This window comes from Podarcis muralis, chromosome 15 (genome assembly GCF_964188315.1).
Source record: "Podarcis muralis chromosome 15, rPodMur119.hap1.1, whole genome shotgun sequence".
In the NCBI taxonomy this organism is placed as follows: domain Eukaryota; kingdom Metazoa; phylum Chordata; class Lepidosauria; order Squamata; family Lacertidae; genus Podarcis; species Podarcis muralis.
In genome coordinates, this window is record NC_135669.1 from 36483518 (window position 1) to 36497388 (window position 13871).

Genomic DNA, 13871 nt, shown 5'->3' on the forward strand with positions numbered 1-13871 from the left:
ATGCTCTCAGTGACCCAGGTGCTACAACAGTCCTTAAGGCAAACTGGGCCCCGGGTTTTTTGGGGCTTTGCATAGCAACACACTGGCTATTCTCCTGCACTGACAGAACTGTACGGAACAACCTTACGTTTACAGAACAAAAATATCCTTTTGAATTATATGTCCAGCACATGGAACCTTACAAAAGGACAATATGAACGGACTCTTCGTGCCCTTACCACGGCCAAAAGACTGATACAGGTGAATTGGAAAAATAAAAATGCTGCTCCCTTCTGTGATTGGAGACTTATACAAACTCGCAACATATGAACAACGTGACTATAAACGCAGATTCACCCTGGACAAATTCAGTGAATCCATTCTTACAAATACTGTAATAGGTTAAGATCTGGTGAAGTACCATAACAACTTTGTAAAGTATACAGCTTTGGGGGGGGTTGTCCCCCTGCCCCCTTTATTCTCCCGTCTAAACGGGGTGCTGTTTCTTTCATTTACGCCTCGCCATGTTTAGCGCACCTAGAATGATGTACTTTTTAAAGTTCCAATGAAGAAATCTGGAAGGGGGGGGGGAATACAAATTGGGAAGCAAAGAGACACGACTTATTTTTTAGAAAATAATTTAAATTGCAGCTTGGTCATTACACTCCTTCCCATCTTCTTCTCCCCTCCTTTTCCTCTGTCCTCCCCCTCCCCCCTTGCCCTCCCCCTTCCCTCTGACTCCGCTGTCCCTTTAAGGCGTTTCTGCCCCGCCTCTTCCGCCCCCTCCCGTTTTTTGTCCCAGCCGGGGCGCCGTCGCCGTCGCCGGGCGGAGTTTGACTCGGGCAGAGGGTGGGAGAGCGAGCGAGAGAGCGGCCGCCGGAGGTGAAGCGCGCACCACGTGGGGCTGCGAGTGGCTCTCTCCGTCCTTCGCAGCGGCAGCAGCAGCAGCGCCAGGAGCAGCGGCGGCGCCTTCGCCAGAGGCAGCGAGGAAGGGAAGGCAGGCGGAGGCGGCGGAGAGACCGGCCATGGTCATCAAGGCGGACGAGGTGGCTCCTGCAGGGGCGGCGGCGGACGAGGACCAGCAGCAGCAGCAGCGGGGCAGCCAGGGCCCGGCCGGCAAGGAGCCGGAGCTCAGCGCAGGTGAGCCGTCTTGCGCGGTCGGATCCCGGGTGGACCCTTCCTCCGGGTTCCCTGCAGCGTTTCACCTTCCCAAGGAATGACAGCCTTGCCCATGGGCAAAGTGTTTCAAACTCTCCTTGCTCCGGCTTGTTTCCTACTCGCGAGTAAGACCCCAGCCCGGCGCGGGTGGGTCTGACTCCTTTTCGTTACTCTCGAGCAGACCTAACGCTGGGTGCAGCCTTTTTCGCTTTGGGGACGGGAGTTACGCTGGAACAACTCGCCACCCTCTTATTTTTTTTATGGGTGCAGTGTGTATATAGGCACGCGCGGTTAGTTTCTTTTTCTTTGCTTTTCCGACAAGTGTACTCAAACCTGTTCTCCTCTCCCCTCCCCCCCCAAAAATAGAGAAAGCTGCAATCCTTTTAAGCATGTTTTACTATTTGGGGGTGGTTGGGGTTAGGGTAGGGAGAAAGCGCCCGCCCCAGTGTAGCTGTCTCGCTTGGACTGTTTCTTGGGGTAATGACCCCTGTCTCTAACTCCATTTCCCCTCTCCCAGCCCTTTGGAGATGGCGACCCGGAAAAATTTCCTGTTCCTTGGCCTCTTACGGTTCCATATATGTGACCTTTCCGACGGTGGTTTGCAAGGTGGCTTGTGACGTGTGAAAAGGTTGCAGTTCTGTATACGCTCCCCCCCCCCCGCCCCGGTATTAAGCCTTACTGCTGCTCTATGTGGTGTTAGGGGCAAGGTCTCCAGGCCAGTGACGCTTGCTTGTCAGTAAAAGTCTCTAAGGTGGGTTTCTAAAGTAGGCGGCCTTAACTTCCGCTTGCTTTCACCACATTCTGGGCTAAATCTCCCAGCCCACCCTGCTCTGGAGGTGGTTGCTCCTGAATAATCTCACATCGCATTCCCAGCAATGCATGGAAAGCGGCTTACAAGGCCAAGCCATTAGAACAGAAAATAAAATGAGATATTTATATGGGGGGGAGGGGGCTTTCTCCTTGAACATGACCCATATTTTCACAACTCGGCCGCTACAGTGGGTTATTGAGGTCCCTGCTTCGCCTCCTGTGTCTATCCTTGCTTGCGAGTAAGCCCGGTGGAACTCACTGGGACTTTGACAACAGAAGCATGGGCCGTGAGCTGTGTGACCCAGATTCTCCCACCCACCCCTTGGTTGTAGCGAACTTTGTGAAAGTGTCGGCCTTGTGTTGACAGCCAGTCGGCACCTTCTTTGCATTTGGGGACCCTCCCAAGTGTTGAACTTCGGACTCCTAAGGGGAGTTATTTGCAACCTCACGTGGTCAATCATTTCCCCAGCCCACGCATGGACGCCTAGATCTACTTGTCCATATTGCGGAGCAGTGGCTGCGGTGTATTGCAGAAGAGTAATCCTTGGGCTGGTTTTCCCACTCTTGGGACGGATCCATACTGGGGGGGGGGGGAGAAATAACTGTTAATCCCCCCTCTCCCCATCTGCTTACATCATAACACATCTTTTTAGGCTTGAGGGTCATGACCTTTGGCCCTCTTCCCCCACGACTCCCAGGATTTGTGAATGACCCCTGCGTAACCTTATTTGCAAACGACGTCCCACTGGCAAGAAGGGAGGGCGGATAGCCTTGCCTTTTTCCTTGATAATACCCAGTTGCAATGATTTATTTGTTTTTCTGTATTGAAGAGCATTCCATCCTTTGAGAGCGCCCCCCCCCCTTCCCCTGAAATGGTACAGCTCACACACAGATTCCCACCCCCACCCTTAGCCGGTGTGAACTAGGCCTGTCCTGTAGTAACTGTCTCATCTGATCTGATTCACACGCTTTGCTTGGGAGTCCCCTGACACCTACCCCTGCAAGTGTGTTTTGTCTGTAAGGGTACTGATCTCGCGCTTGGGAGGCCAAAGGTTCAAATGCTCCTCGCAGCCATGAAGCTCACTTGGTAGGTGACCTTGGCACCAGTTGCCACCTCCAATGTCCGCCTCACAGGGTTGTTGTGCAGGTAAAATGAAGGGGGGTGAACCATGTAACTATGCTGAGCTTATTGGTAGGTGCGGGGCATAAATGTTTGTACAGTGGTACCTCGGGTTAAGAACTTAATTCGTTCTGGAGGTCTGTTCTTAACCTGAAACTGTTCTTAACTGGCAAGAAGGGAGGGCGGATAGCCTTGCCTTTTTCCTTGATAATACCCAGTTGCAATGATTTATTTGTTTTTCTGTATTGAAGAGCATTCCATCCTTTGAGAGCGCCCCCCCCCCTTCCCCTGAAATGGTACAGCTCACACACAGATTCCCACCCCCACCCTTAGCCGGTGTGAACTAGGCCTGTCCTGTAGTAACTGTCTCATCTGATCTGATTCACACGCTTTGCTTGGGAGTCCCCTGACACCTACCCCTGCAAGTGTGTTTTGTCTGTAAGGGTACTGATCTCGCGCTTGGGAGGCCAAAGGTTCAAATGCTCCTCGCAGCCATGAAGCTCACTTGGTAGGTGACCTTGGCACCAGTTGCCACCTCCAATGTCCGCCTCACAGGGTTGTTGTGCAGGTAAAATGAAGGGGGGTGAACCATGTAACTATGCTGAGCTTATTGGTAGGTGCGGGGCATAAATGTTTGTACAGTGGTACCTCGGGTTAAGAACTTAATTCGTTCTGGAGGTCTGTTCTTAACCTGAAACTGTTCTTAACTTGAGGTACCACTGTAGCTAATGGAGCCTCTTGCTGCCGCTGCATGATTTCTATTCTCATCCTGAAGCTAAGTTCTTAACCCAAGGTACTATTTCTGGGTTAGCAGAGTCTGTAACCTGAAGAGTCTGTAACCCAAGGTACCACTGTAATAAGTAATGTAATTAGAAGATGAAGAAGAAGAGGAGGAGGAGGAGGAGTTTGGATTTGATATCCCGCCTTTCACTCCCTTTGAGTCTCAAAGCGGCTAACAATCTCCTTTCCCTTCCTCCCACACAACAAACACTCTGTGAGGTGAGTGGGGCTGAGAGACTTCAGAGAAGTGTGACTGGCCCAAGGTCACCCAGCAGCTGCATGTGGAGGAGCGGGGAAGCGAACCTGGTTCACCAGATTACGAGTCCACTGCTCTTAACCACTACACCACACAGAGGCAAGTGTCCCCTCTGGTTGCAGGTCCTCATCATCTGATATTCCCGAGATACACTGCTCTTGGCAATGGAGGTTCTCACCTTGGTCGTCCAGCGGCACATACTGTACTATCTCCTACACATGGAATCACAGGCGCTTTCTTAGTGGAGAATGAGCTCCCCATCTTTCCTTTGAGGGTGGGGGGTTAGAGCTGTAGAAATTGAGTGAGGCGCCCTCAGTTCCTCCTCTTTGAGAAGAGGGCCAGAACTACACATCAGCTGAGGGAGACAGTGGAAGGGCGTTTCTTTTGTGGAATGCGAACCCAGAATAAGTGAAATGGAAGCTGACAAACCTGGTCTCTTTGTTTCTTGAGGCAATGTGAATAACTAGAAAGGGGTAACCGAATTGTAGAGTTGGAAGGGACCACAGGGATAATCTAATTTAGGTTTTCCCAAACCTGGGTCTCTTTTTGGACTATAGTTCCCATCATTCCTGACCACTGGCCCTGCCAGCTAGGGATGATGGGAGTTGTAGTCCAAAAAAACAGCTGGAGACCCAAGTTTGGGAAACCCTGATCTGGTCCAACCCCCAGTGATGCAGGGATCTTTTACGCAACGTGGGGCTCGAACCTGTGACCGTGAAATGAAAAGTTGCATGCTCTACCAACTGAGCTGTCCCATGGCAACAGTTGTTGTCAGTGCTATTTTTCTAGGGGGGAAATGGTTTTGGAACTCACCATGAATGCATCCCTTGTTCTCTTGTAATGGCAATGGCACCCACCTGAGAGGTGCCGGAATTGAGTTCCGGCTTGGGGGGGGGGAGCCATAGTTTCTGTCCTCTCTTTTTGGGGGGGTTCCCTTGCTCTCCTGTTGCTCAGAATTGAACCAGGATGACAGAGGAGGAATCCTGGCCCTCCAGATGTTGCTGGACTCCCATCCATGCTGGCAGTCCTGCCTAGAGGACCACAGGTTCCTACACTTGCGAAGTTTGGTGTTGATCAGAATTTCCCACACTTGAGTTAATGGCTGGGGAAACCCAGTCAGATGGGTATTGGGTGCTCTCTTGGGGAAACGGGTAGGTACCTATGCTATAATCACCAAGAGCCCATGGGCTAATATTGGGGGTTCTTTATTTACGAAATGGTTTATATCCGCTATTTCAGCTGTCCCAGAAGGGCCCTCAAGATAGCGCAAATCATCGAAATAATACAGTGCAAAAAAGTGACGTTAAAATGGCGGCAACACCCAAATCTCTTTAGGACCCAAGGATGTAAGTTGCTGAAGGACAGGTCATTGGGTTAGAGAGGGTCTGTTTCAGAGTCAGTGTTCAGAGAGTCAGTGTTCAGAACATAGAGCTGGATAGACTGATGTTCTGACTTGGTAGGAGATGTTTTCTTATGTGCCAGTAAAGGCCAGGTGGGAGGGCAACTCTGATCTCTGAAGGTTCCATTGAGAGGGCTTTGTGATAACTTATTTTGTGAAGAGCCAGACTGTGGATCTAAGAGTTCTTCCTGGTGCTGGTTTGTTGTGGAATCGGATCTATCCATCCATCCATCCATCCATCCAAATAACATCTTCTCATCCGTATGGCAGCCATTTATTTTGTCCCATTTTATCCACTTTTATCCTTTCTGGGGGAAATCTGATAATTTTGAAAAACCGATGTAGACCTGTAGCCGATGCCCTGCTTGCGATATCTTGGAGACCCATTTACAACTACTGTTAGAAACTTGGATATAAAAGCCGATCTTACATCTGGATTACGGTTGCCGCGAAGGAATGTCTAGGTGCCTTTTTATTATTTTTCGTTTCACTTCTATACCACTATATATTTTAAAGAAAGAAAATCTCGAAGCAGTTTATAACACACTAAAACATCAAATAGAAACAACCCAGAATCAAAACAAATTCAAGCATCAAGGAAAATATTTCGGATCTTTCTCTATGTGACGTTTTCCTTTCCCCATATTTATTTACCTACTTAATAGAGCTGCCCCATAGCAGAAGTACTTGGAGTGGATGTTGTCTGAAACTCTGGAGAGTTGCTGCTGGTCAATATAGCCAATGTGGAGCTAGATGGACCATTGGCCTGACATGGTGATGGAGGAAGATGGCAGCCGTGGCCGGAAACGCTGTTTACCTTCCCACTGGAGTGGTACCTATTTATCTACTTGCACTTTGACGTGCTTTCGAACTGCTAGGTTGGCAGGAGCTGGGAGTGAGCAACTGGAGCTCACCCCATTGAACCACCGACCTTCTGATCGGCAAGCCCTAGGCTCAGTGGTTTAGACCACAGCGCCACCCACGTTCCTGCTCCTTACACCTTCTAAATGTGCATTTGGTGGCATTAGATACCCACCCAGCTTAGCAGCTTGCATTCTGCTTGTAGGAAGGCTCATAGCTCCTTTGGTAGAGCATGGGGCTCTAAATCTCAGGGTCGTGGGTTCAAGCCCAACGTTGGCCAAAAAGATTTCTGCTTTGCAGGGGGGTGGACCAGATGACGCTTGTGTTCCTTTCCAACTCTACAATTCCATATTCTAAGGTGTGTACCTGTACCTCTGTCAATTCTGTTGCCTGTATGACATTCTCCACCTAATCATTTTGCCGTCCCTCTATCTGGGGTTTCTCAAACCCCTCTCCTTTTGGACTGAGGGCTGGAGAAATTGTGGGAAGGTATTTGGAGAACCTTCACCATTCAGAGTTAAATGACAGTATAGATGATTCCTGTAGCTTACCCTTATTTTGGTAATCTTTTGAGTGCAGGGCTTTGCCAGTGAGTGTGTTGGCTTTCTCTTTTGTAATCCTAGGCTGGTGTTTTCCCCCCATTTTTTAAAAAAAGGAAGGGGAGGGTGTAAAGAAGGTGTTACCTGGTATTGCTGCCAGAACTTAAATTCTCTTTCTTTCTTTCCCTCCCTCCCTCCTCTAACGGAGTTGGAGCCAGAGGCTTGTACTGTACGGGGTTTAATCTGTGCCAGACTCTAATGCTGGGGCTAAATTCCGGCACATGTGTCCTAACAAACCCTGAGAATGTGCAGAGTGCAGCGATGTGAGCTTTTCAGAAACTTTTGAAGGAAGGGTGGTTTTCACTGGACAATTTTTAGTTTGCCTCAGGGGGAAATTCGGATGCTCTAAGAATGATGTAACCTGGCATGTTTAGTTTACTTGCATTTAGTAAATAAAGCTTAACATGCAATTAATGTTTGGTGTTTTACTATGTTTTTATATGTGCTGTAAGCTGCCCAGAGTGGCTGGGGAAACCCAGCCAGATGGGCGGGCTATAAATAATAAAATTATTATGCTAGGTTGGCCTAATACTTATTTGCAGTTGGCACCTATTCATTGTTTATGAATGAACTTCTAAAACAGAACATTTTCTGCCACACACTGCTGAGGCGAAGTCACAATGGGCTTGGGGAAAGTTGCAGTGGGTACGAATCTGTGTGCTCTCTGTGTATATATTTTATTTTGCCGGGGAGAATAAGAATCCTGCAATCCGACTTTGAGAATCCATATTGGTGTTCTAATGTTTATTTTCCACATGGTTGCAATTGGACTTGCGCCAGTTGCAAAACGTGCCTGGCTAATTTCTAACACTGGGCACATACGGGTTACAGTGGCCTTACCACCCTCTCACAAAACATCACAGCCATGTGCAGCAGCATCCTAAATAAAGCTTTGAAAGCGGTTCAGCCTTGTATGAAAACTTGCTGGACGGAAAAGTCCCAAGAAGTAGTACAGAGTTGAGTTTGGGCTGTTTGGTTCCTGTTCTAACGTAACAAGACATACTGTTTTCTCACCTGCACAGTCATTCTCTGCATCGTAGGCTATAAAATAGGTTTGATTTTGGCAGTTTTTCCTGACTCCTGCCCCGCCCTGATTTAACCGCACACTTGAATCAGCTCGTTGGTAGACCAGGAATCTTTGGGAGTTTTGTAAATGCTGCTGTAAAACTTTGCTACTAAACTTTCCTGCGTTTAATGCTGCTAAACATTGCACGGTCTTAATGCAGCCCAACGGACCTGCCATAGGTAGCAAAGAACTGCTGCTGTGAATTTGCGCCCACTTGCAAGTGACCATCACGTGGACTTGCTGAAAGTCAGCCGGTGGACTACAACAGGTGAAGCCGCTTCAAGAGCAAAAGTGGGGGTGTAAAATGTATTGTGCTTTCGGTCTGGTAACACAGATGGGGTAGGTTGCAGTGCTTCCCATTCTACAGATGGGGAAAACTGAGGCTGGAAAGCGAAAGCTGCACACTTCGCTCCTCCCAGAGAGGGCACTCTTTGGTGCAGATTTGAAATAGTCTTTGGGGGGGGGGTTATTCTGCTTTGTTATAGGGACACGGGTGGCGCTCTGGGTTAAACCACTGAGCCTAGGGCTTGCCAATAGGAAGGTTGGCGGTTCGAATGCCCGTGACGGGTGAGCTCCCGTTGCTCGGTCCCTGCTCCTGCCAACCTAGCAGTTTGAAAGCACGTCAAAGTGCAAGTAGATAAATAGGTAAGGCAGGAAGGTAAACGGCGTTTCCGTGCGCTGCTCTGGTTTGCCAGAAGCGGCTTAGTCATGCTGGCCACATGACCCGAAAGCTGTCTGCGGACAAACACCGGCTCCCTCAGCCTATAGAGCGAGATGAGTGCCGCAACCCCAGAGTCGTCTGCAACTGGACTTAATGGTCAGGGGTCCCTTTACCTTTTATTCTGCTTTATTAGTTGCTCTATGATGCTTCCCCAAGGCTACCACACAGGGCTATTTGAAATAGTCTTGACACTGACCCACACAACTTTGTCCTAGCTATAGTGGAAGGGATGACTGTCTCTCACTCTTTTAAATGCACTCACAAACTCTCCTAGACTTCCACTGATTTTTAAAAATATTTTTAGTAGCCTGCTGGGAGGCCCGTGGCCTGCATTCCCTGCAGTCAGCATAGAAACATTGATTAGGACTGATTCCCCACCCCTTTTGTCCAAGCAGGATCGAACAAGAGGGACTAAGCGATCCATCTCTCCTCTGCCAGGTTTGCACCTGAATGCAATTCCTTATCACCTGTATATTTGGCAAACTGAATGCTGATCTAGCTCAATATGACCCAAAAGGAAAGCAGTGTAATTTGGGCAGGTGTCAGTGAGCATAATGTTCCCACTCCCCACCTCCACTTTTTCTGGTGCGTCTGAACTGTCCCCCTTGGTCATGTGGGGACCAGAGTGCCTACCTCCCCCACTTGAAAAAGAGCATAGAGTTGAAGGAGGAAGTGTGGCGCTCTGGCCCACTTCCTCTTTCAGCTCTATGTGCTTTCCAAGGCTCAGATAAAATTTGGCCAGAGCCCAGATTCACCAGATCTCTTGTGAAGAATTTGTGTGCATGCATTTAATCTCTTACTTTCTTCCAACCCAGAGGCTAATGGGAGTCAAAATTGGCAACGCAGCCCGTGTTAGAAACTCGGATATTAAAAGCTAGGGGCCCAATGGCTCTAAAGTCTTGTTTTTCAAATGATGGACTGACTGTGATTGTTTCTCAGTTAAACATCTGCCTAGTTCAGATAGCAGCCTTGAGCTAGGTTAAGAACATTGAGAACCTAAAGGAAGAAAAGTCCCTTGATTCAAGGACATATCCCGTACTTTTCCGTGTATAAGACTAGGTTTTTTTACTCAAAAATAATGTTTAGAACGGGGCTCATCTTATACACAGGCAGTACATTGTGGGGCCGGGTGATTGCTTGCAGCCCCCAAAATAGGGGGCGTCTTATACACGAGCGTGTTATACACGGAAAAATAGAGTATATTGGGCTGTTCCGACCTCTTTTTCTTAATGGTGACTGTTCCTGCTGAGCATTTCAGTTCCAGAAATTCATTCTGCTTGTTTGGATAAAGTATAACTGATAGAATTCTACAGTGAAAATTTGATATGATAGGTAGAATTGATATGATAGATAGAAATGATAGAATTCTACAGTGTGTGAAAACGGTCCGCATCCAATGATCCCCAGATGGCGGAAATGTCAGTTGTTCCCAAGTAGTCAAAAGCCAGGTGCAAAATGCGCCTGGCTAATTTTGGGTAAAAGCCTCAGCGCCTAGGGCTTGCCGATCGAAAGGTCGGCGGTTCGAATCCCCGCGGCGGGGTGCGCTCCCGTCGCTCGGTCCCAGCGCCTGCCAACCTAGCAGTTCGAAAGCACCCCTGGGTGCAAGTAGATAAATAGGGACCGCTTACTAGCGGGAAGGTAAACAGCGTTTCCGTGTGCGGCTCTGGCTCACCAGAGTAGCTTTGTCACGCTGGCCACGTGACCCGGAAGTGTCTCCGGACAGCGCTGGCCCCCGGCCTCTTGAGTGAGATGGGCGCACAACCCTAGAGTCTGTCAAGACAGGCCCGTACGGGCAGGGGTACCTTTACCTTTAATTTCAAACACTGGCAACTCCCAGGGGCCATGAGAAGCTGGATGGACTTTGAAGCTTAAGTCAGCCATAAAAATAAATAAATAAATAAATAAATAAATAAATAAATAAATGTCAGCCATTTGACTCTGTTGCTTTTCCCACTCCCATGGCTGACATGTTTTGTATTGGATTGGGGCCCTAACACACTCCCACTTAAATCTCAGTGATACCTGCCTGAACCTGGCTGAAAATCGATACAGACCTATCCTCTCTGCCTGCTTTACTCAGGAAGCAAGCCCTGCTGGGTTTGAGCCGCCTGGCTTCCAAGTGAGTGCATATCGTTGCAGCTTTGGTGAGACCAACCTTTCGTTTGAAACCCTGACCTTTCAATCATTAAACTTCTTCCCTGCACTCTGCTTCCCCAAACCTAACCTTCCTTGCCTTATCTCCCTGCGTCTAGAGCAGCCTTTCTCAACCTGGGGGTCCCCAGATGTTGTTGGACTACAACTCCCATCGCCCCTAGCTAGCAAGGCCAGAGCTCAGGGATGGTGGGAATTGTAGTCCAACAACATCTGGGGACCCACAGGTTGAGAACCACTGGCTAGAGCACGGGTATGCAAACTAAGGCCCGGGGGCCAGATCCGGCCCCATCGCCTTCTCAATCCGGCCCGCGGACGGTCCGGGAATCAGCGTGTTTTTACATGAGTAGAATGAGTGCTTTTATTTAAAATGCATCTCTGGGTTATTTGTGGGGCATAGGAATTCGTTCTTTTCTTTTCTTTTTTCAAAATACAGTGGTACCTCGGGTTACATACGCTTCAGGTTACAGACTCCTCTAAACCAGAAGTAGTTGGGTTAAGAACTTTGCTTCAGGATGAGAGCAGAAATTGTGCTCTGGTGGCGCGGCAGCAGCAGGAGGCCCCATTAGCTAAAGTGGTGTTTCAGGTTAAGAACGGACCTCCGGAACGAATTAAGTACGTAACCAGAGGTACCACTGTAGAGTCTGGCCCCCCACAAGGTCTGAAGGGCAGTGGACTGGTCCCCTGCTGAAAACGTTTTCTGACGCCTGGTCTAAGCATATAATTGTCAGCCTCTTTGACAACCTTCCCCCAGACCAGCTCTTAGATTGTTATTGCTGCCTTCCTTGGACTGTAGTTTATTGGTGGAGGGAACTTTGTTTGCTCTGATTAGTTTAACCCCCCTTTGTCCTGTCCTCTGTGCCGCTTTCAAAGCGATTCGACCCAGGTCATAATAAGGATCGTTGGGGGACCTTTTTCCACTTGGGGTGGGAAGGCTCTTGGGCATCCAAATTTATTTTTTGAAGAGATATCAGGGGGGAAATTAATGCCCCATTCAGGGCTTCCCATATTTAGCCCTTTTGAGCAAGTATGATGGTCAAACCGCAGTGAGAACTTATTTGGCCCAGGAATGGAAGGCATGCTTCAGCTTCACGTTGCAGTATGAAATATGTGGAATCTGGCTCCCGCGATGAAAAATAAGCCACAAGTTGCACATTTCTAAGGGAAAGGGAGACCCAGAACATTCCTGCACTGCTTGGTGGGATTTCATTTTATTTTTACATGTCAAATTCAGATGTGCAAAACTCTGGTTCGGTTGGTAGAGCGTGAGACTCGTAGTCTCAGGATCATGGATTCAAGCCCGAATTTGGGGCAAAATATTTCTGCACTGCAAGGGGGTTGGACTAGATGACCCTTGTGGTCCTTTCCAGCTCCACCATTGGATGATTCTTACCCCACCAAATCACAAAATTCGGCTTTCCAGGATGTGTTTCGCTTCTTTTATTTTTCCACATTACCTGCTCTCTATCTGTTTGGTAAATACAAGCTCCGTACTGCTCCTGTGGTTTGTGGTTTTGATGGTGTTTTCTTTTTTATTTGTATTTTTTAAATTTTATGTTGATGAAAAGCTCTGTTGACAATAATCATGAATTCATCTGAAGTCTTTAGAAAACCCCACAGGAGAGAATGCAGGATGATCTCCAAGTTGTGTAGACCAGTGTTCCCCAACCTTGGGCCTCCAGCTGTTTTTGGACTACAACTCCCATCATCCCTCGCTAGCAAGACCAGTGGTCAAGGATGATGGGAATTGTAGTCCAAAAACAGCTGGAGGCCCAAGGTTGGGGAACACTGGTGTAGACAATACTGACATAAGAGATGTGGCTGCTTCCTAGGCTTGTGCTGTTGAGTGTGGCATCACCGGCACTTTGGAACTCCCTGCCTATTGATGCCAGGCAGGTGCAAGTAGATAAATAGGTACCGCTCCTGCGGGAAGGTAAACGGCGTTTCCGTGCGCTGCTCTGGTTCGCCGGAAGCGGCTTAGTCATGCTGGCCACATGACCCGCAAGCTGTATGCCGGCTCCCTCGGCCAATAAAGTGAGATGAGCGCCGCAACCCCAGAGTCGGCCACGACTGGACCTAATGGTCAGGGGTCTCTTTACCTGTACCTTTAAAGATATAATCACTGGGATGGCTCAGTTGGTAGAGCATGAGACTCTTAATCTCGGGGTCGTGAGTTCGAGCCTCATATTGGGCAAAAGATTCCTGCCTTGCAGGGGGTTGGACTAGATGACCCTTGGGGTCTCTTTCAACTCTACAGTTCTGTGGTTCAAATGTTGATGAGCCAACCAGATGTTTGGAAAGCTTGTAAGAGTTTGAATGTGTTTGGGTATATTTTATTGTGGCTTTAACTTTCTGTATGTTTTTAATTGCGGTTGTAAAAAAATTTTAGGGATAATTTTATTATTTTTACCTTTTGAGGTCCCCCCTCCCCCCGTTTTCCCTACAATCAAGCAGTATATAAATTTCATGAAATAATAAAATAATAGCAGCAGAATACAAACGAGGAGCAGGCTTTCCTTCATCAGCGGTTCTCAACCTGTGTGTCCCCTGATGTTGTTGGACTACAACTCCCATCATCCCTGAGCTCTGGCCTTGCTAGCTAGGGGTGATGGGAGTTGAGCTCAACAACATCTGGGGACCCACAGGTTGAGAAAGGCTGCTCCAGATGATGCTGGACTACAATTCCCATCATTCTCTGCCACTGGGCATGTTGGCAGGGGCTGATGGGAGTTGCAGTCCAGCGACAGCCAGAGAGGGCCACAGGTATTCCCCATAGCCTTGTAAATGAAGCACATCTCAGGGGTTGAGCGCATTCTGAGCGTGCAGATGTTCTGGGTTGGATCCCTGGATGTAATTTCCAGTGTGTTCTTAATGTGGTGTTTGTGTAGGGGAGGCAGCGGCAGATGGCACTGGCATGGTGTAGAGGATTAGGCTAGAATTTGGGGGACCAGGGTTCAAATTCCCACTCTGC

General features: G+C 48.5%; 1 protein-coding gene across 1 annotated transcript in view; it reads left to right on the plus strand.

Annotated features, from left to right (window-relative positions):
- Positions 1–819: 819 nt before the first annotated feature.
- CLUH (CLUH binding protein of NUMT mRNA) overlaps positions 820–13871 on the plus strand; it is a 73598-nt gene continuing 60546 nt past the window's right edge. The window contains exon 1 of the mRNA XM_028707527.2: positions 820–1119. Coding sequence (XP_028563360.2) covers positions 1005–1119 — 115 coding nt within the window. The 5' untranslated portion in view covers positions 820–1004. The remainder of the gene's footprint in view (positions 1120–13871) is intronic.